The following is a 24301-nucleotide window of genomic DNA, read 5'->3' on the forward strand; positions in this document are numbered from 1 at the left end:
GAGCCTGGCAGCTGGCGGCCAGCTGTTTTTTATTTTTTAAATATCACAACAAAACCATCACTTTTGCACAATTGCACGTAATGTAATGTAACGAATGTAAGTTCCAAAAATTTATAAATCTTTTCAAACCCTGGATTCCTACTCATTACCAAAAAAAGGGAACTGACGAGATGAGTGATTCTTTTTGATTTAATCGATTTTGCATCGAACCGAAATCACAAAAACATCGACAATATGGACAACACTAGGCTACAAAATAAAAAAAAAACAAAATATGTCGGATAAAGTCGGATTGCTGTTTCGTGGTGTTTACGATTATTAAATATTATAAAAATAATATAAAATGATCTTCTTATTTATTTTATAAGTAGTAAAAACTGTTGAAAATGAAGTCGTTCAAACTCATCGTGCACCAGGCTAATTTTAAACGTAAGTTTAGGTACTGAATAAAAAATACGATCTAAAACTGATTAATTTTCTTTACATTTTAATGTTTGTGTTATAGCTGTGGATTTAATTATCAACTTGAAAGATTATCCGGGCCTAAAAGAGAAAGATATAGTGGAAATCTATCACCCTGAAAATGATTATCCAAGGTTACTCCTCCAAGTTACATCGGTGGATGCACCAGGTCGAACAAAAGGTAAAAATAATAATCTTCTTGAAACTTAATGTTCAAGAAATTTCTATTTATATGCCGTCTTATCTATCCAATAAATATAAACACAACTATTATTTTATGTAGTTAAACATCTTTAAATTATTATCTTATTGTTTACATACTCTATAATGAAGAATATAATAATTTCTTATCATAATAACAGTGTAAGTATTATTCTAAGAAACAATAATAAAATGCTTGATTGTCCTTTCAACAATTATGAGGAGTGGAAATTCGAGCCCTACGTCCCAACAGGGGATAAAAGGATTAGAAGAGAGAAAAAGACAGTCCTTTAATCAAAATACATACAATCCCATAACTTTATCATATAATCCGTAATGGGGTGAGACGAGCCTATTCTAATACAAAGCCCTAAAATGGATATGATACCTACCTAAAATTTTAAAAAAGTTGATGGGAGACTAGCTTTTAAATTCAAACATGTTATGTTACAGATACAATAAGTGTGGAACAAAGCATTGCCACAACATTCCAATTAAGGACCTTTGCTGATGTTTATGTGAATATAGTAAATGTGGCAGATGTCTCTTTGGATTCTGTTGAACTTACTTTCAAAGACCAGTACATGGGTCGATCCGAGATGTGGAGGTTGAAAAATCATTTGGTAAGATATATAATATAATATTTTATACTTTATTGCCGCAGAAAGTAAGCAATCACAAAAAAGAAAATACATTAACAGGGCAATCGGTAGCTTTTTTGCTAAATATATGAAATACCATTACCATCAAGGTAGTACCTACATACACACACATACTTGTGATCTTAATTTTTTGTTCTGTAACTGAAGTGCCAAAACTTTGATTTTCAAATAAGAGGTAGGTGTCTGTTTATCTTTTTTTATTTCTAGAGACGAAGTATTATTTTATTGTATGATGTCTTGTCTGAATAAATATCATCATCATCATCAGCCGTACAAAGCCCACTGCCCAAATATACTTAATACATAATCATTAATATACCATCTTCATGCATAACTTTATGACTTTCTTTATGTCTATTATATCTTAACTTTTCTTTATCCATTATTGAACATAAATTCTAGGTAAGCACATGCGTGTACCTAAACAAGAAAATTGAATATTGTGGTGGAGCAATAAGATGCCAAGTGTACGAAATGTGGTCACAAGGAGACCGAGTGGCCTGTGGAGTCATCACCGAAGATACCAAGATTGTCTTTCGGTCTTCAACATCCATGGTCTACTTGTTCATACAAATGTCTTCGGAAATGTGGGATTTTGACATCCATGGGGATCTGTACTTTGAGAAGGCTGTGAACGGTTTCCTCGCAGATCTCTTTGCTAAGTGGAAGGTGATTGTTATTTATCTCTTTAAAATTGGGATGCTGATTCTGGCAGACAGATTTTAAATTTATTTTAGTTTGATAGCTCTAAAAATGGAGTTATCCTTTAGTTATGATTAAGTGTTGTGATGATGGCAAAAAATAGATAAAGCTACTGTTAGAATGGTCAAAGTAAAATAACATTTTGTTTCTGCTAAAAGTGGCATTAATTTTCTATCAAAAAACAATTATGAATATTTAAAATACCTCAATTTTCTCAATATCAATAAATACCCCTTTTTCAGAAACATGGTAGCAATCACGAAGTCACAATAGTGTTGTTTTCAAGAACATTTTACAAAGCGAAATCTCTTGAAGAGTTTCCGCAACACATGAAAGAGTGTCTTCAAAAAGATTACAGGGGCAGATTCTATGAAGATTTTTATAGGTATAATTGATTTATTTACTTTATATTGATATATTAAATGATCTATTTTTTCTAGCCTTTCTAAAACCAAGTAGAATGATGAAGGATAACTAAGCAATCAGTTTTTTACACAAAATTGTATGTCTTTTGAAAATAAAATAAATAGGTAGGTCATGAATCCTGCCTAAACAAAATATGAAACAAATAAGAAAAACAAGTGAACAATCAAACTTTGTTCAGCTTTGAAACTTGGGGAAACCATATTAATCTGTATTATTGTGAAAATGCTAAAAATAATAAAGCATTATTTTACTAGAGTTGCAGTTCAGAATGAGAGGTATGAAGACTGGTCCAATGTCCTCCTACAGTTAAGGAGGCTCTTCACAGACTACCAGAAGATAGTACTGCAGTACCATGAAAGACCAAACATGGAAATACCGACGGCTATCAACTCAACGGCGGCACAGGGGAATTTTCTCGAAGTTCTCAACATGAGCTTGAATGGTAAAGTTCAGTTTTTTTCTGTATATAGTTAGTAACAATAAATTAAATTAAAATTAAAGAAATTCTATTCTATCTAAATAGTAAACTTTGATCATGGTGAGTTTAACAATTTCAAATATTTTTCTTAAGTCCTGTTTTCGAGTATTTTAACGCATAATATTCATTTTTTTGTTAGCTCTGTGCGACAACCACACTGCACGCGCGTGTATTATATCGAAGGCTTCGACCAATAAACGCAGAGAATGCTATCTACGTGGATAAACGTCGTACGGCTATTGGTCAAAGCCCTTGACATTATTCGTGGGCTGATATGTAAATAAAATAAAATCTTTTTCAGTTTTCGAAAAACATTACTTAGACAGATGTTTCGATCGCACTGGTCAACTGAGCGTGGTAATCACCCCGGGAGTGGGCGTCTTCGAGGTAGACAGGGAACTGACCAACGTCACCAAACAGAGAATCATTGACAACGGTGTCGGCAGTGACCTCGTCTGCGTTGGAGAACAACCTCTACACGCTGTCCCCTTACTCAAATTCCACAATAAAGACAACAATCTCAACTCCATAGATGATTACTCTATGCCACATTGGATTAACTTGTCTTTCTACTCGACAAACAAAAAAGTTGCCTATTCTAACTTCATACCGAGGATAAAATTGCCGCCAAGAAAAAGTCAAGAGCCGTTGAAAAAGATGTACGAAGACGATAAAGGGAAGTTGTTGAAGGAAGACGAGTATATGCACAATTCAATTTTTGATTACGATGCGTACGATGCGCAAGTGTTTCAGCTGCCTCCTGCTCACAGTACATGGTGCGTATTTAAAGTAACTTAACCTTAAGAACTTTTACCTTAGAGCCTAAAACGATCCACTCCCAAACTTAGAGCTTTAAGCTGTGCCTCACTGGATGACCGTAAAGTGTTCTTTCTATTAGTTCTTATAAAACTGTGTTCACTAGATCAGCTTTGTGTTAGACGTCGTCATTTGTTTAGTAACAATTCGTTAATCCTCACGGCTCTGTAAAGTCAGTTCACTTCAATTCTGCTGCATTGCTGCATAGGCCGCATAAAGACAAGCATTGCTTTCTTCACTTGTTCTTTTCTTAATAAGAAGCATTAACATACCATGCCATGTAATGTGCCATGTCGGGGGCATTTGGCGGGATAGCAACTCTGACACCAGGGTTGATGAGGTTGGTAATCCACCTCACAACCCACACACAATTGAAGAAGAAGAACGTAACATAAGATATTAAGAACAAAGTAGGGGCAAGTGTGGTCGCTATATCCTTAAAAAAATACAAATTATAATATCTCTGTGATGGGATTTTACCAAACGGTTCACGGTCTTGTAACGAGTATCAAGAATGACTAATTGGTCTTTTTAATGATATGTTGCTCTATCCACCCCAGATAGGGATATGGGCGTGACTAGAAGTGTGTATAACAGATTTTTGTTTAGCGTGCAAAGAGTGGCTCGTACGAAGAAAACTTCAGTGGCTGGCCTGGAAGGGATCAGGCGTAGTCCGCCCGCGTCGGTGCTACACTATAGGAAAATGTCGGACCCGGATATACATCACAGCCTCGGAGACATCTTGGCAAGCGCCAGTAAGTTATAAAATAAATAGTTAAAAAATAAATGTCTTTTCCAAAATTATAGGCGATAGGTTATTAAATTGGCACTATGATGCGTATTATAGAATTTTCAATATCGAAAAGATCCAAAAAATCTGAACTTCCATATATCACGTTGTACTTATATATTTCACTTTAATTTTACTTACAACGTGTCGTTTTCTTGTCTTTCTGGTGTGAGAAGTGTCTTGTCATGCGGCCGCTGCATGGGTTTACTATCGCGCACGGCGCGAATTATACTGCATGTTTCGATCAATAGACGCAGTGAATGTCAACGCATTTAAACGTCGTACAGTTATTGGACGAAACTCGTACACGCTGCACACGATAGAAAACTCGTGCCGCAGTAGCTGTATAAATAAGATCCTAACTATATAAATATTTCTGAAATCTCAGCGTAAGCATTATCCGTAAAGTTTATATTATTCTAAATATATTTTCACTTTCAAGCCAAAGCGGGTCTGGAGCAAAGCACGGACGCGACTGATTCGGGCGTGTCAAGCACCAGGATTTCTCCTAGAAGCTCGATATCCTCTAACAAGCCAGTGATTAGGACCGGCCGGGCGCTCATCAACCCGTTCGACCCTTCACATGTTACTGTCAAACTCACGAGTAACAGGCGCCGATGGACACATATTTTCCCAAAAGGTATGGTTTGTATTGTATTCGATACTTACTATTTGACGTCGTGTCGTTTGAGAAATGGACGCCTGTACCCATCAGTTGGTTATTTATCAGTCCGTTTACTTGATTATCTACATCCGAATTTGCTTCTTTGTTGGACTGCAAACGAATAAAAAACAGCACGTTCTGCTGCTTATCTTCTCTGGTATGTCGTAAAAACTGACGGGATTGTGTCCTTTTTAATATGGCAGTTATTATGAACGATAAGCTGATTCCCTGTAACTAAAACTCTTCATCATATCCATTTTGACTTCGCACAAAAACCGGCTGCACTTTATCTGCCAACTCTTCTCTCTCTGTATCTTCTGCTTGTGGCTCTGTCCGCGTCATTAGGCGTTACAGGCGTGAATTTTTGTATGATTATTCGAATCTTCTCGATCGAAGAGCTCGGTGAGGTGTGGGTACTTAGTTCATCTTGCGATGGATATACTTCTGACTACCTCAATTGTGATATAGTCGCTTTAATTGTGTTATTCGAATCTTTTTTCAACTGTCTGTGCATTGACACCAGGTCCAACGGGTGTACTGATTCAGCAGCATCACTACCAGGCGCGGCCGGCGGGCGAGCCCACCTCCAGGAACGAAGAACATCAGACCAACAAAGAGAATGGCAGTACTATTATGAACAACAACCATTCTACGTACCAAGTTGATGGTAAAAATTGTTTGTGTTTATAAACACTTTTTTATTAAGTGGTCCTGTGGTTCATCAGATTGCTTCTCAAACGGGGAGCGCTGGTTCGCATCCCGGTGCCGGACTTGCACCAATAGTTTTTTTTTTTTTTATTATTATTGTAAACAATTGCAAAGTACATTATCATGTTTAGTACAGTACATCACAAACTTAAAAAGTTTTACCGAGTTGTTGAGACATCTTGCGATGGATGTACCTCTGAATACCCCAATTGGTTCGTATGCTTGTTTTTACACGCTTACCTAGCCTATGTCTAATCACTCTAGCCTTGAAGATTCCAAGATTATAATGTTTTGGATACAGAATGCAGCAAGATATTCCAATCCTTCGCAGTTCACATTAAAAGGGAAGAGGCGAAGCGTCTCGTCCTGATAGATGATCCATAACAAAAGGATGAAGTGGCCGCCAATGTCTAAAAAATACAAACGAATTGAAAATCTCCTTTTACGAAGTTGGTTGAAAAGGGAAAAAAATAGGCAAGGAAAATTTTGGGGATAGGACATTTTTGTGAAGAGACATATTGGGGACTGGACATTTTAGGTTAAGGGGTCTGGAAGAATAATAGTCATGAAGTTATAATAGTGGACATGCTTATATTTATTTTTCGTTTTTTTCGTACAGGAAACACTATCAGCAATAGAAAGCGCATGATCAGCGCGTCTGGTGCTATAAGCATCTTGGGGGCAGCTTTGGTACCACCGTCCACTACCAATAACGCCTCTCTGGCACTTCTTTGGGGTGCCACAGGAGAACAAGAGTGGACCCCCGCTCTTACTACAGGTCAGTACTCATATTAACATGATACTAATGTGTTTGTTTTTATTAGTTTTATAATTGTATGATGTGATGATTGATTGTATTCATGTTCTGTGCATATTTTTGTCATCAAAATAATAATTATCATTATTTAAAAGTATTAATGTAAAATCAGTTTAGGTCCGAAAATTATTAATGTGTTATTATGGCTCATAAACTATTACTTATTTTTTTCTGGGTATTTTTTATAAATGAATTAAAATGATTTAATATCAGTATTTTTGGACCTCGACTAGAAGACAACATTTTTCTTAAAATTCTTTAAGCAATTTTTAATAATGTAATTTATTTCGATTTCGTTTTACGATGGTTAAGGTGCAATTTGTTACTAAAATGGTGACAGCTAGTTTGTACATTGACCATAGACGGACATTCTATATCATCATTTTAACTTCATTGTGTGATGGGCTTCGATTTCAAATCGTACATTTCACAATCATTTTTACTTTTTATTCCATTAGAACGAAGTCCTATTGTAATAAGATATATTTTAACTTACATTATCATTCATGGGTTTCCATTTTATCCATAGAATATTGGTGAATGATAAAAATTCCAAAACTAATTTACTCATACATCGTGTCTACTATAAGTAGACTATTGCTTAAAGTGACAGAAACAATGTGCAATTGGGTTACCATTTGACAGACAGATTGAATATTATCCAAAGTTGTGAGGATAATTCAGTATGAGGTCTCTATTATACAAACAATAATAAAGAATTTTCTATAATTTTCCCATTCTTCAGAAAAGTTAGAATGAATAAATTAATTAATAGATTTATAATAAATAAAATATTTAACCTCTCAAAAAATATGTTATGTAAGTGTTATTTATTTAATGTTCATCTCATTTTTGATGTTTCATGATATCGTCGCATTGAAAACTATATCTTCAAACCGCGTTGGAATGATCGCTGGCCAAAGCGAACCGAGCCATAGGTTTGATATCATATTCATTGGATTTGCATCGAGTAGTTACTGCATACCCTCTCTATTTATTTAATATATTGTATACCGCGCTATGGGGGTGTTTCTACTCTATAATATGCAAAACGCTTTTTAGAATGTTACTAGCAAATCCAACCACAATTCTTAGTCAATGTTGTACCTATATTGTTATAGCAAACATGTGCTAAGGTCGAGTTATACTGGAATCCGCGAACTTGGGCTTTTTCTTTTATATATTAATTTTACGAGTATACTTAAATATATTTTATTCCATCTTATTTATTGGAAAATATAGACATACATACTAATAAAAGAAATCAGTGATATTAGCACATAATATTCCACACTTATGAGCAATTTTCTATATGATATGTCAATAAATAGGATAATTTAGGTTTCATATAAAGCCCAAGTTGAAACACTTAGACCATTGCACGTGTCATTGCAACCGGATTGTGATCCACTACTAACCCGCATGAACCGCAGCTTTTATCGCAACTTTATAAATATTGTTATGTAACAGCAGCTGTATTAACTTGGGCGCGTTCCCACTAAGTCGTAACGATTAATTTATCGTTGGACGACTGACGTCTCTAGCTGTTCCCGTTAATACGATTGTTTGTCGTCAACATTTTTTATCGTTTAGCTACTATCGTATGATATCGTATAGATACTAGCTGTTAACTGTCGTGCTAGCCGTTCCCACTGTCGTAACAGTTATTGTTCTGAGGTCATGACAATCTGTTGTCACTGAAAAAAAATGTCGTAGACGACAGTCGTGTCGGTCTATATGTGAAGACCTCCATTTAAATATATAAGCCACTACACTTAAAACTACTCGATTATCTGTCGTCACGACAAAGTGGGAACGCGCCCTTAGGAAGCAAAACAACTCATTATACATCATTGTTACGTATCATGTCATATAATAATTAAAACCGAAACACATACTGTTAACGTGTGATAAAATTTTGAGGTTTTCTTTTTTTATTGGCACATCAATTAATGACATAGAGTAGATATACCTGTACAGCATGTATTTTGATTAATACCCAATTATGAAGTGCTTATAAGGTTTGCATTTCGTCAGATTCTAAATAAAAACGCGTGATTTCACCAAACTGTAATGAAAACTGACATCATTGTAATTTGATTATAAGAAATACTTCAGCATAAAAGCTTTTGATTTAACCCTGACGACGATGTAAGTTTGTCATTGCGCACTTAATTCACAAATGTTACTTTTACTGCTTAGCTCCGCTAAACCGGAGAGCTTATAATGCAAAATAACGTCAACTCGAAAAAAATATCATTGCATGGTTAAGTGGGTTTTATTGTATAGTGCACGTAATAATAAGAACTTACGCAACTTTGTTATATAGTGCACTTTACGAACGAAACCATTATAGTTCAAAAGTACTATAAGAATATTCTACCTCTTTGACCAAGCAAACACGAATCCATCTAATATAGAAAACTTTTTAAATGGTTAAGTGAAATTGCCTTTTAAGACCCCAAAGCACCCGTAGGGAGTTTCCGCACTCATCGAAAGAATCAGTTCAATCCAGTGAGATTAATAAAATTACAATCTCAGACGTCAGCTAAACTAAAACCTATTTCACACCACTTGTTTGGAGATATCCCTCAAGCATCAAGCGCATCAAAGACCAGACCTTTAATATTACAAGTTCATTTTAGTAATTGTTTAAGAAAACCGTGTTAATTTTCTGAAACAGGCGTGGATTGGAAGTCACTGACTATCCCGGCTTGTCTGCCCATCACCACGGATTACTTTCCGGACAACCGGTCCTTGCAGAACGACTATCTGGTGTCAGATTACAATCTGTTACCTGATGACGTCAATGCGGACTTCGCTCAGAACAGAGCCATTTATAAGGAGCCTCTAACGACCATGGAGGTGTTCAAAGAGTTGGTCTCGCAGAGGTTAGCTCAGGTAAGTTTAGTCGATAAGACAACTATGATTTTTAGTTCTTTAGATAGTAACGTGCGAGGAACGTTATCTTGATTGTAGGCAAAGAACTTGGAAGTCGCATATTTTGTGTTATATTATCTTGTTCTATCTGTTATATTCAAATACCAAAGCTCTGTCGCTCCTAGATTTAACTAGTCAATCCCCAGGTCTATAAGTCTTAGTCAAAATCCAAACCAAACGAATTGTATGTTCGACTTTTGATTAACTACTGTCTAATCCTGGAAGCGCATAATTGGAACATTCAAACGCCGAAATTCTGTTTGTTGAAATCAGAAATTTGTCTAGTCAGACTTAAATGGGCCAAATTGACTTCAAATTAAATTTGGACAAGCCTTTTTAGGAAATAATAATAATTCCAGGGCTTCCAACTGATAGTGGGTGTGAACGAGAACGATATGATCGAGTCTCACTGCCCGTCGACCCCTGTGCCACCAGTGTCGAAGGTGGCTCCGCAGTGCGGCAAACTGACCAACTCAGCGCCCACCAAACGATTCCTGCTATCCATCGGCAGGATATTCCACAAGCTCACTCTAGTCGGATCCACCATCACTGTCACCAGATATAGACCCAGGTATTGTAAAGACTATCAATTCCTGTGTCGCAGGGGCAGAATAGGTACAACAGCCTTTATTGTACAAAACATGCCTATAGGTTTGTTTGGAAAAAATAGTAATCGACACATTGTTAATAACCGGAATAAGCATAAACTTGCCTTCAATGTCAGTCGATATAGTGCAATGTCACTAAATCTTTTAAGGGGCAATGTATATTTAAATAAGATTCCCATTGAAATTTAGAATTTACCTATGAACAGTTTTAAGACAGTAATTAAACAGAAACTTTGAAAAGAAGGTTATTATAAGATTAGAGATTATTTGGAAGATGCATGGGATTAACTGTCTGGGAACTGATATTAGGCCATAATTACTAAACAGCCAAATTACTAAATTGTATAACAATATTTTGTTTTTTTTAATGAACGTCTAGGACCCTGTGCCGAGATTTTTCTTACAGCTTCTATTCCCCGACTATACAGGTTGTGAGAATGTTCGTTATGTAAAAATTGAGGATCAAAGTGTATTTATATTACCTACTGAATAAAGATATTTTTGAATTTGACCAAAATGAAATATTTGATCACCAGACACCCGTACCCTCCGTTCAATATCCACTATCGCTACCGCTTCCACGCGCCCAACCACGACACGTACGAAGTGTCTTGGGTTTCCTTCACCACGGAGAAATTGGAGAACTATAACTGGAACTACATGGATCACTACATCTGTACGCGTGGCGACACTGATTTCGCACTTGTTGAGGTCAGTACAAATATATACCTAAGCAGTTTTTGACATGTGCTAGTGTAAGTATTGAATAAGACAAAGACTATAAACTTACATATCGTCGGCTTGTAGTGAATGAAAAGCACGTAAGCGCTTTTTTGGAAAATCACATTCTGATGTGATAAAACCTCTCTTCAGTCCATGTAAAAATGTATACTACAAATACCTACATCTTAGCTGGATTTGACAAATACCTACATCTTTGGAAACTGGCTTATTTATTGCGAGGTTTTGTTAACAAAAAACACGTCGCGCTTACATGGTTTTCACTATAAGGTGGTTACAGAGTAACCGAAATGTTGAGGTTCGAAAAAAGAAATAAATGGCTCATTGGCTACCAGAAACACGCTCATATATGCTGAGCGATTATTTTCCACCTTATAAACCATTATTTTGTCGCTATTTTTTTTTTTTACCAGTTGCATTTCAATTCAAAACTTTTCCCAAAGGCTTTGAAATACTGGCGATTCCGTACACTCCTGTTGCCGCTAAACAATCCGGCTACGAAGAAAATCGTCGATGATGAAAGCACACACTGCGACATCTACCCTACTCCGACGCGGCAGGACCTAGAACACCTCACCGACGGTTTCCTTAAAATGACTGAGCAGTACTTCAACAAAGTCAAACGGCCCAACCAAAACAAACAAAGGGTAAGTAAACCGGACTTAGGTCGTGTAGGGATAAAAAAGAGGAAAAAAACAAAATGGCCAACGCGCATTTTTAATTTACGTTTTCACTTATTATCTGCTTTATTCACGGAGTGTCTGTGATAACTAGTCAACATTTTAAAAGTTTCAAGATTCCTAGTAAAAAAGAACCTATGAAAAGTCCATATTAAAAAATATGAGTTAAATGCGTTGTTGGCTTATTAATTTAGTAATTGCGTTTTAAAATGATATAAAATGTAAATATTATTTAATATTCAAATATGTAAATATTAATATCATTCAAATTAAAGTAGTAAGATACACCGGTATATAAGATAATTTAGACTTTATATTATTGATAATGTATGTATGTAAAGATATTAGTTATCCTGAAAATTAATTTCAGTTTTTAAGTGTAATTATTAGCATGAGTATTTATTTGCACACTGTAATGTATGACACGTAGTTAAATGCACTGCATGGTTCTTGAAGCACTTCTAATACAGCTCGGTTTGCTTGACAGTTTCTACCTTAAATTCTTTTAAAGATTTATCTAATGTACTGAATATATTAACTGAGCCGCTCAAACTAGAAATTTTAAATTTCACCGTTTCTATGGAAGAAGCTCTGTATGTCCGCATGTTATATATCTTGCGAAAAACACGACTTCTGTATCATTTTCCATAAAAAAAAACTTCTGAATTTGTTCCAACGATACCTCAGTTAGGTACCCAGTTAGAAGTACATAAATGTCATTTGTATATCCGTGTCGAATGGATGGTATGTGATCCGAGCATGAGTTATATGTGATTTTTTTTTATCTATATTTGATTTATTTTACGTTGCACATCTACATGTGATATTTGTAATTTCTTGTTTGAGTCCGAGTGCATGAGATTAACTGTCCGATAATTATATTAGCTTGATTGGATGTGGTCGATTGTACAGTGTACAGGCGAGATACGGTTACCGTGTATCGGAGCCGTAATATTCAGATTTGCGCAATAAAAGCCTCGTAGTCGGCAATCAATAAGGTTGTATGACTTGTTGGTGGTCGGCGGTAGAGGCGACAGTCCGGCGTGTAGGTACGTGTGTACGTGTGAGGGTGCGTGCGCGTGCGTGCGTGCGCTGTACCGTGTCATGTGCAGATGGGGCCGTCGGCGGCGGACTCGGCGCTCACGAGGCGGAGGCACTCCACTTCGATCCTCACTAGGAACCAGGTATAGCTGACACATGACACTGGTATCGATTACGTGGACGTGACACTCTTTCTTACACTTCTGCCTCTCAATTAGTAGTCAAAGTGTTCCCAAAATTTCACATTAATCTATTGTTAAAATTATTAAATGGCTTACCTGCCTGTCTCCTTCACATAAATAAAATCTTTTTTATACTAAAGTTCACTCCAAAAACCAACTTTCAAATTATTATTTTTACATTTGCCCGTAATGTTTGTATTACTTAGTGGTCAAATGGATTTGTGTGATATCGTTATTCTATAACATCAGTTAAGTCGTGTCGTGTCACGTCTACATAGTTATTATTTAGTGTTATGGACACTGCTGCTAGCCATCCACGCTCACTCCCTAGGTTTTTAAGAGGCCCATTGATTGAGGCAGATACCCTACTTAGAATAGAATGATTGCCCCGGTTCCCCTGCGTTTAAACGCATGTCTTTCCCAATATATATACCCACAAGTTACGTCTAAAACGATAAAATAGCAAAATACAAAATTCCAAATTTTCGTTTAATGTCTATCTCATTTTTTTATTTAATAATTGGCTGTCATTTAAAAAAAATCACTCTGCTCGTTTATTCGCTTCCACATTTTATTTTATAATTGGAAATTAAAATTATTGTTTACTAGTTATTTTTTGTGGCATCCCAACTTGCGCACATTTACATTGGCTCCACAAGAAAGGGTTTGTAAGAAAGCGAATAGTGTGAAATGGTTGCTGTTTCAATAAATCAATACTTACAACTTATTAGAGACTAATAAATAACAACTTAATTCAGTTATTACATTAATTTATACTAATCGGAGTTGATCGTAATTTTATATATAACAGTGCATTCGGGTCCTTTTGGGTTTTGAAAAGGTGGTTGTGATTTCAGATAGTAGGTTTAATATTTCGGCTGTCACTCACACATCGTAGTAGTAAGCTGTCACATCACACTGTTCTTCCAATGATTAATGACGACCACATTGTACATGCGTATATAAACTGCACTGCTTATTATAAAATTATGCAATGCACGTACTGCACATTGATACTGTGACATATTGTTTGCTCGCTTATTTTGTTTATTTACCTTATTGTCGATATAAATAGTAGTGTTAGTAGTCGTGCAGACATATTCGATTTTTATCACGTAAACATGCCTGTAAATAAATTACTGTACTCTAAATGTTAAAAATGTAAATCGATATATTCGTCATCTTCTGATATAAATCGATATGTCTGCAAACATTACAACTCGAATCAAATTCGAAGTCTCCTAGTCCACGTTTTCCTTAACAACGTTGGCCAGGATTTCCAACAAATTCATATGAAATCTATCCCACCTGTCCTTAAACCGTATTTTTTAATCTTTCGATTTTGAATCGCGTGCGAAAGTATATACCCATTTTACATACGTCAGAAGTTATAAGACAGATATATATTTTTGTACGTGAGTCGGGGGCGAACAATTCAAAAATACAAGCCCTTTGCATTGATCAAAAGCTATGTATGTAACTATCAAACTGAGATCATCCCATTTGTCACCCACATAATGTAACTCGGAGACTTGGAATTGTAGCTCATTAAAAATAGCTTGATAAGAATGACACCTCTCAGAACAGTAAATTTTCCTTACCTCTCTTAAAAAAGGTTGTACGTTATTTTTCTGTCCTGCTGTCATTCTATTTACGTTATAGAATGGCGCGTAGGACAGATTAAAAAAAGCTTTTCGCACTAGATTGTAGTCTACCCAGCTGTCATATTCAGCATGCACACCGCAAATAGTGTAATCAAGCTATTTTGTATGGGTTATAGCAGCTACAAGTAACGACGTCATTTAACGTGTGCGTGTGTGGTATCAGGGCGGGCCGTCGAGCTCGCCGTTCAGAGAACGCGTGGGAAGCACGCGCCTGCCGGACCGGCCCAGGCTCCGGATCGAAGCTATGTCAGTACTACTACATACATGACCTGCTGCCAGCGAACTGTAACTACTCGAGGAGAATCTGTGTTAATTTGTACTTCGTAAATACGTTGAATCCCGAGTTGACACTTCAACATAAACATCCTATTCACAAGTCTGCATCAACTGAAAAAAATGCTACAAGTCGTGGCTGACTTTGCGAACTGACGTATCTCCAATTTTCTGCTAAAGTAATTTGTGTCTTATTGACAATGCAAAAAATTCAGATACGTCAATTCGTGACGTCGCGACGAAGTGATCCTTAAAGGAACTATATTCTGTAACTCTGGCAATGTTCTTCTCTGGTGTGGTTGTAAGATCAATGACCGACCTCTTCAACCCTGGCTTCAGGGTTATAGTAGACCCACAAAAAAGAGTGGGGAAAAGTTGGCGATACCGCCGCGTGCGGTCGCATTATTTCGCTCTAGCTAATGACAGTTCTGAGTGAAAGAAAAGGATAGAAATAAAAAGCGATTCCGTGTTGCCAGATGTAGTCCTAAGGTGGTGCCCGGTAATAGATACAGGATGTTTATGGGGTACAGGTTGTTTATGTTTTATTTATTGTCAAAAATATTCTCATATCATTTATTTGGCTTACTAGCCAACTAGAATATCTACGGTTCGCCAAATTTTGCTCTTTTCGGCTGAACATGTCAGATACTTATTTGTTAACAGATCATTGTGATTTTCTTCTCGAGTTTTTATGTTTTGCTGACTACCGTGCGTAGGTGAAGCTGCTCTTACTATTGCAATGTCTATATAGATAATGTATCTTTATAATAATTTCATATAATAAATAAAGTGACGCAAAAGTTACGCGACGTTGCGATTTTGGTGTTCGCGACGACGTAGAGAAACATTATATACTTATACCTAGTGTTAGCTTGTGTAGTGAAATGTTTTTTCGACGTTGTTTTTTTAATTCACCTATAAAATAGGAATAACAGCTTCACCTAGGCATAAATAAAGTGATTTACCATTATTCTTTTCTAATTTGGAAAAGCACTTTGGTAGGCGATATCAATGTGTTCACAGCGTACATTTTTATGTTAAGCTGGTTACCTGTTGTAGCTTAGCTAGCAGAGCATGGAGTTATGGCTGCCTCATTTCTTGTGCTTTAATTAATCCTATTCATTGTGTGCACCCTACCATATCATTATCGCCATCTTTCGCTAATATTGCATGTTATTTGTCAAAAAAAGGAGGAAGTTCTCGATTCGTCGGGATCTTTTTTCAACCATCTGTTTATTTATATATAAAACTTTTCTTTAGAACAGCAATCTAATTTATTCAATATTTTTTCTTTTATTCTTTCCTTAAAAACCTTCTTTACTTGCTAATTTCCTTAAAGGTTTCTTTTGTAGGATTTATTTTACTTTGAATGTTTTACCTATTCTACGCTATCCATTGAGTGTCAATGCTTGTTGGGCCGCTGGCCGCTTGTTATTCTTATCTTTTGAATGTTTCATTGCAGCTGGTTTCACCTACTAAGTCACTAAACACTAGCCACATCAAGTAAGTACCCAGACGCATCCATTTTTGACAAGAAGCCTAGGAGTTACTGGAAATGACTTACAGTTTCTTATAAGAATCATTTTTATGACATAGTTCCCAATTAATTGAAGAAAACTAATGCGCTTAGGGGTAGTTCTAGCTTACGTATGTTGCCAAGTTACGTAAGTTCTAATTGGATGTTTGCAAAAAGACCAAAGATTCTAGGATATGTTTGAGTTAACGGTAATGAGTTGGACCACCGGTGTTCGAAGATATACCCTGAGATAGCAAATTCCACTAAAACTGGTGAACCTTTATTAGGACTAATATTTTACCAAAAGAATATTAATAAAGTATTCCAGTAATCTAAAGTTTCTTGATTCACATCTTTCCGTTCATTCTAATTTAATTTTAAGGGTGTTGCGACCTTCGCTCAGCAACAATAGATGGCGTAAGTGTAGCGGTGCTTGGAATTATTATTTTTGTCATAGATAAACTAAACTAAAAAAAAAGTAAACTAAAGTGTATTTGTATTGTATTGTAAACTAAATGAGCTCTACACCTTTTTGCCACTACTTGAAGTTTTTTTTTTTGTAGAACCTACAAAATATAAAAAATATTATAAATCCTTCCGATTTTCCTCCGGCTTTACTCCGGGACTGAAGTTATGTGCTCGTTTTGTTAGAAATAATCCTTTATAGAACTTTTTTATATGTAGTTTTTAATAATAAGTAATAAAAAACAACATTTAAGTAGGAAGTTGACAATAACTTCAGACCCAGCAACTATCAACCTGGGTTAACCTGAGGAAAATAGGAAGGATTTATATTATTTTTTTATTGTGTGTAGGTTCTCTAGACCTTCAAGTAGTGGCAAAAAGGTGTAGACTGTAGAGTTCATTTTGTTTAGTTAATCTATGACAAAAATAATAATATCAAGCACCGCTATACTTACGCCATCTATTGTCGCCGAGCTAAGGTCCCAACACCCTTAAACAAACTTTGCCTGAGAGCTTTAGCTAGCGTTTGCAGCTTATTTATACGCATTACCTACCTCTTAGTTGTAAGTTTGCATATGGTCTTATACAATTTCAGGACGGCAGCCAAGTCAATACTGGAAAGAACACAGTCCCAATCTGGGGAACTAGACGACGCCTATGAAGACGGGTAATAGTTACATACATACATAAACTCATGCCTATTCTAAGACGGGTCATGCCTGTCTAGGTAATGCCTATTCGCTCTTGTCTTGAAGAGTCCTATGTATAGATATACCCGGTATATTGAAAAAAAACAAACGTGTAGGTTGCCCATCTTGATTTGATTTAGGCATATGACCATAGTGGATCGCTCTGAAATAAGCGAACTCTTTCCATCAACTGGAAACTTTTAAACATTGACAAAATATGTTAGACTTTTGTGTAAGGTTGCCTGAAAGAGATTGCTACTTAGCAATAAGGCCGCCTATTGTACTCATTCTATTTCTCTTTTGTTTTGTATTTTCCTGTTTGTGCAATAAAGTATTTGTTATGTTATATGTAATGTTGTAGCGATATCAATGAAAGATAAATATAATATTGTTATTAAACTTATTCCCAGCGACACAAAACAAGAACCAAAGTTGAAAGCTAACGCGTCGCTCTCAGACATCATAGAGCGCATGCGCCACCCAACGCTGGGCGTGGGCTTCCTCCAGCAAACTGTCAGTCTGCCTTCCCACGCCTTCGTCTCCATATTCGCCATCCACTGGCTAGAAATTAACATGGAGAACATGACATGTGAAAAAGCTACTGCAATTATGGATGTAAGTATTTAGTTGGAATTTATGTAACTTTTTAGGATAAGTGTAAGTAAGCAGAAATGACTCTAGAGGCGCGCATTTTTTTTATTCTTAAGCAAATACTACACTACATAGTAATGTAGAGATTATAGTCCGGCAATCTCGTGCGCGACCCTCCTGCGGGGCGACAGACGGTGGCGGGGACGGGGTAGCGCGTCATCATCTTGACATTCTAGAACACGGCTGCACACGTAGAGAAGTGTGCCAGGATAAATCTTGCAATAAGTTGTACTTACTTGTGACGTAATATATGTAGGAGTGAATAAAAAGATAGAACTATTTTATTTTATTTTTATTATTATGCTTGACGACCAATTATTAGGAAAACTAAAATATTAATAGATTGTTTTATTATAAATCAATTTCCATATCGCTTTCATTTTCACTCTCCGTTTGATATTCTTCGTCACTTCTCTTTGATTTCTCCGTGTTTTGCTCATTAATTATTTATGTACAACCTCCTTAAGTTGTCTTGAGATCGCCTCACTCATCCTCAGATATTAATCTCGTGTGCGTCGCCCTCAAAGTAGTACAGATTATCAAGCACGTGTTGCCGCTTCGGCTGCGCGGCCGAGACTGCCGTACTTGACGCGCAGATGCACGCGTTTCCCTTCCCCGCTACACCACCTGCTACCCGCTGACATCTTAGCTACCCCGTCCCCGCCACCGTCTGTCGCCCCGCAGGAGGGTCGCGCACGAGATTGCCGGACTATAGAGGTGTACTAAAGCTGCCTTATGGTGATCAGAATATATCTTACAAGTTTCAGTGGTGCAGCGTATGAAATAAGACTTCATAAGTAATTAGAATGTATTTAAACAATACTGAAGTAATCTTGTAAAGACGTCAGCGTAGTTGATCTTACGTTGATCTCCTAAGCGATATACTGGCTATTTGTATGTTTGGCTGCAATATTACTTTCCACGTCAAATGGTCTATAGAAAGTATAGAGCATAGGTACATGAAACGACTCGTAAACAGCTTACGATATACCATCCCACTACTGGGCACAGACCTCCCAGAGGGGGAAAGGGGGAAAACTATAATTTGTAAAAATGTGTACCTACCTAACTTATAATTACCAACCAAAGGTGAATAACCTCTCATAACTGGCGCAATCATTTATTGTCCTATAAATAACATGTTTAATGAACTCGACTATCGAATGTATGACCGATACTCAGAACATATATTATAAGCTGAATACTAATTTATTATATAGCCGTGTTATTTATTACAGAAATTGTTACAAGAGAAAATGATATGCCATGCGTCCGGCGACACGGCAAAGCGATTTGTCGTGGGTTATTATATGTACCACATACTACCACAGAAGAAGGATAAAGGTATCATTGTATAAACCGTAATCTATAAATCGTCGCCTAATAGCAAAGAGAATATAATCACTACCCTAATAGTGAAAACCATGTAAACGCTTTTTAGAAAAACACATCGTTGTTTTTTATGCTATTAAATATATAATATTAGAATAAGGAATAATACTACGTATATGACGGCAACTCTCCGCCCTCCACCTCCCACCAGCGTTTGAGCTTGGTTTACCTCAACTTCGAACACAGTTTAGACTTGAATCGTATGGCGTCAGACGTTACACACACATACGCGTGTACGATAACGTCAATGTGTGGTGTCTGTGTAATACGAGGTTGTTTGTATGAAATGTCCGGGGTGTGGTATTAAGTAAATTCTTGTGATTTTCACTTTTCACTATAAGGCGAATATATCGTAATAAACATCGTACTGATGATAGCTATAATAGAAAAAACTTATATTCTTATATACTATCTCAGCGCATATTTACCTGTCTTAATGTCGCAATCGTTTTGCTCGCTCATCAATGCGCCATTCATTATATAATTTAGTTTTTAAATATATGTACTTTGATGAGCGAAAGCTCAAGCCAAAAACAGACGAATAATATAAAAATAATCATATTTTTCATCAGTTTTGTCAGGGACATGTATGCCTTAATATAGCTACCTACCATACTAGATGCATAGAGTATCCCATTATCGAAAGCGTTGTTCAAACTGAGGTTCAAATCCACAGAATTAACAGACTACGTGAAACCCCTGGGCGACCTGCAAAGCTTCGAGAACGAATGGATGGAGGTGGAAGTGCTGGGCCCGCGGTCTCCGCTGCCTGTCGAGACTGCCATCGGGGCCATAGACATCTCAGGCTCCAGCTCCCAAAGTGACGACACCGGCGTCCCGGCCTTCCTCTGTGATAACATAGATCCTCACTATATGCAAGGGGGGAGTGATAGTGATTGTAAGTACATAACATAACAAAGCATCACGCCTGTATCCCCGAAGGCTAAAACATAGTTCGCGAGGAGTTGGGCAGGAGATCGGACAGAGCATCCTATTGGGCGCGAACCAATAACCGGGCCCAAATCCTGGAAATCACGTGATATCAATTATGTAAAATCCGAATAATTATAATAATAATTAATAAAAATATGAATTAAAATGTCATAAAATCGAATTCAGTGGTTTAGAATAGACCCCGTGATACTACGATGAAAGCCACCGAACTGTCACGGATTCATTGTTTCTTAGAAAAACGGCACTGCATATAGATTCAACTTTATTCCAACTAGTCAAATCAGGTACTTTTTACTAAACGTCAAAACACAAAATTACTATGGAAATTGTATGAAAAGGCACACTGTGACATCATAGAAAAACGTGATAAAATGTCGGACTTATTGTTTCGTTTTTCTTGATTAAAATTTATAAATAAGTTTATAATTTTGTCCAGTACCGCTATACAAGAACACGCATCTGGATATTGATGTGAACAACAAGAGTGACCGCATAGAGTGGGGCCACGCGCGCTACCAGGCCACCTTCAGGCCGGACCAGGCGTACGAGATGTGCATACAGTGGGCCGTCGCCAGCGGGAACATTGTTGCTGAACTGGTAACATATTCATCATCATCTCCCTAGCATTATCCCGTTTTTCACAGGGTCCTGTCTGACCTTCCAACCCGCGAAGGGAAAACCAGCCCAATACGTGTTAGGTCACATACCTCCGAAAATGCATTTCGCGGGAATGTGGGTTTCCTCACGATGTTTTCCCTCAACGCTGAGCACGTGACAATCATTTATGATCCAAATATGAATTCGAAAACAAATTCGACAATCATTGATTTAGGCCAGTGCTGGATACGAACCCGCGACCTCAAAGTGAGAGGCAAGCGTTCTACCAACTGGGCTACCACGGCTCTAACATAACATAATATATAAATTATCTTTTATTTTGTTTTTTGTTTGGTATTTTTGAAATGAGCCAGGAAGGAGATAGGGTTGCGTTTCACCTAGGCGTTGCCTAGTACGGCGCATCTAGTGAATATCTAAGGTCAATAGCGCTACGTACATGTCTACTATATTTTAATAATAATCTTCTGTAATCTACATATTTTGGTAAACATTTGGTACTTACTGTTGTTAAACGCAATAAGAATCAACCAGCCTTGGCGAAAACCTAGAGACAAAATGTATCGCTCATAATGACGTGACATGTCGTTATCGTACATGCGCATCTGTGTGTGTGTGTGTGACGTTTGACGCCTATACGGTTGAAGACTAAAGTAAGACAGAGGGGGATGAAGTAAACCTAGCTCAGCCGCTGGTGGGGAGCAGAGAGTTGCCGTTCTATACGGAGTATTATTCATTATTCTACGCCATAAGGAAACATATATTCTTTTTGCAGATTTTAATCAAGCTTCTACAATGTATAAAATTGTATCATAACATAACATAAACAGCCTATATTACGTCCCACTGCTCGACACAGGCCTTCCCTCAATCAACCGGAGGGGGTATGGAGCATGGAGCAGAGACTCCTGATCCTGACATACAGTTACTTAGTTATTTTATTTTTAAGTACAGTTTTATTAAATATATTGATTGATTGCAGATTTTTGGATGGGCGCGAAAGGCTCAGACTTGCAAACTACAAATGGTGCCCATACCAGCCGACCCGCTCGCACTACCGTTTACCTTAAAGTCTGACCCCCTAAGAGGTCCTATCTATGTTCCGCTGAATGAAGAGCCTTTGTTGAAACATAAAACAGCTTTATTCGAAGGTAATGTATTACGCTGCTCCGTTGTAAGAGTAATTATTAACATTAAATAACGTTAATTTGAACATAACATTTATAGAGTATTTGATTTGCGTTTATAATGCAAACACGAAACATTCAATATTTTTCTAAACAATATTCCTGTTTTTATGTCCATGTATTGGGTACCTAAACTATGCTAAGTAGATCCACGTATTATAATCTATTTATATTGGTGTACGTAGTTATACCTTTGAACATTTCCCCGCAGGTTTCCCAGAAGATACGTGGCTAGAACGGCTGTTCCTATTCCAAGAGGCTATAGTGGGTCGGTTCGGGTTCATCAAATGCACCGTGGAAAGTACGTCACACGCCGCTGGTGTAGGAGACCACCTTTACGTCCATGTGACTGGAAACATGTTCATTCTCATACCCACTACTGTCAAGACTGAGCAGAAAGCTTTGAGGACTAGACCGGCTAATAAACCGCTCAACGCTAGCAGGTAACTAACAGAAGATTAAATTTTTACACTATGGTTTCGCGTTTGACCACAATCTCCCCCGACGGGAAGTGACGACGCGACTAAAGGTGCGACATATTGGGTACCTAGTAAGAGTATCCATTCATTCTAGCTTACGAAATGCACGGAATCACAGGACAACAGCCCGACCATAATTAAGTTCCGTGCTCTGTGGTTTTATGCAATTGATAAGCGAGGTTAAGGCTATACAATACATAAGTGTTTTTATTGATATAACTAATTAAGTTGTGTTTTAAATGAAGTTGACAACATCTACGCTTATTTATGCCTTTTTTGACGTACATGTATAAAACGATTGATGAATGTGAAGGAAGCAAGAGAAATATGTGTATTTATGCCTTTACTCCGACTAGTTCTGTTAATAGAACTACTGGGATTTTTGGTCCCATTAGTTAACTGGACTGACTATACATACAAAAATATTTCATGATACAGATATCCGGTCCATTCTGAGGCGGCTCCCAGCCCGCACGAAGCCTACATAACGCGACACGTGAGCGGGAAAAACAAGGACGACTACGATAACAGCCGGCGGGTATGTTCATTGCGGTCGATACGGTTTGATATTTGCATAGCGATCACCTAATTAGGCCGGCAATATAATTAAATTTTCACTTACCAACATAGCGCAGCGGAATTTATTTACTGCTTTTTTTTGACATTACTTATTTATTTTAGACTTAGTCTTATACGGAATACACCTGGAGAGCGCTGAGGGCTCTCATCCGGCAATATAATAGGCTACTTGACAGGCTAGTCAAATGAAATACATTTACGAAATGTCAAAACGAAAATTTAGTTTGGAGTTTGTATGGAGTATGTTTGTATTTTACTTCTCATACTTATTGTAAAACTCGAAAATAAGTGCAAAATTAAAATGAGATTGATTTTTGATCGTCTCAGACTGGCTTCTTTTTAACATTTTATAATTTTTCTTTGACCCAGTTAAATACCCTATTCAAAAGTATGTTTTTGTGTGCAATATATAATTATCATTTTTCCAGATGGGATTCCTTTGGTCTTGGAATCACATGATCTCCAAGAAGTGGAAATCGTCACAGATACCGGCTACGGGAGATGAATCTTTCCAGATGAGAATGTTACGAGATTTCAAGCATTTCTGCGCAAATCAGGAACAAAGACTCAGTCAGTTCTGGGACCAATGTTGGGAGATGAAGGAGAAAGCTAGCGGCATCCATTGTTGAATTTGTTATAAAGCCAAATATTAAATGCTTATGAAAGAATAAAATAAGGTAGCTTCCACAAGTTGTGAAGCTGGAGTAAAATGGAGCCAACATAAATAAAGTAGATATCAAACAAAACATTTTCGTTAAGTAAATTTATTGTGTATAGATATAGAAACTACCTACCTTGTTTTATTCTTCCATAACTAATTGTATAATAATAATAAACTATTTATATACATACCTTTAGCTTGCGATTTTATTAATGCATGAAAAATTCTGACTTATCAATAGATCAATAGACTATTCCC

General features: G+C 36.9%; 1 protein-coding gene across 4 annotated transcripts; it reads left to right on the top strand.

Moving 5' to 3' along the window:
- The first annotated feature begins 282 nt into the window (after positions 1 to 282).
- LOC126367250 (GATOR complex protein Iml1) lies at positions 283 to 24239 on the top strand. 4 transcript variants are annotated; one of them, XM_050010660.1, is made up of 26 exons: positions 283 to 429; positions 506 to 643; positions 1117 to 1286; positions 1728 to 1994; positions 2270 to 2412; positions 2708 to 2895; positions 3233 to 3707; positions 4357 to 4502; positions 4980 to 5177; positions 5725 to 5868; positions 6529 to 6687; positions 9410 to 9627; positions 10026 to 10237; positions 10811 to 10985; positions 11459 to 11662; positions 12808 to 12879; positions 14746 to 14828; positions 17432 to 17503; positions 17936 to 18140; positions 19415 to 19520; positions 20245 to 20466; positions 20959 to 21119; positions 22120 to 22288; positions 22536 to 22767; positions 23242 to 23341; positions 23811 to 24239. In XM_050010660.1, the coding sequence occupies exons 1-26, from the start codon at positions 387 to 389 to the stop codon at positions 24009 to 24011; spliced, it is 4503 nt and encodes a 1500-aa protein (XP_049866617.1). In that variant the 5' UTR covers positions 283 to 386; the 3' UTR covers positions 24012 to 24239. The 4 variants fall into 4 exon arrangements, with proteins under 4 accessions (XP_049866617.1, XP_049866618.1, XP_049866619.1 ...); XM_050010661.1 differs by lacking the exon at positions 14746 to 14828 and adding an exon at positions 16318 to 16358; XM_050010662.1 differs by lacking the exon at positions 12808 to 12879.
- The last annotated feature ends 62 nt before the right edge of the window (positions 24240 to 24301 follow it).

Source organism: Pectinophora gossypiella, chromosome 6 (genome assembly GCF_024362695.1).
Source record: "Pectinophora gossypiella chromosome 6, ilPecGoss1.1, whole genome shotgun sequence".
Lineage (NCBI taxonomy): Eukaryota > Metazoa > Arthropoda > Insecta > Lepidoptera > Gelechiidae > Pectinophora > Pectinophora gossypiella.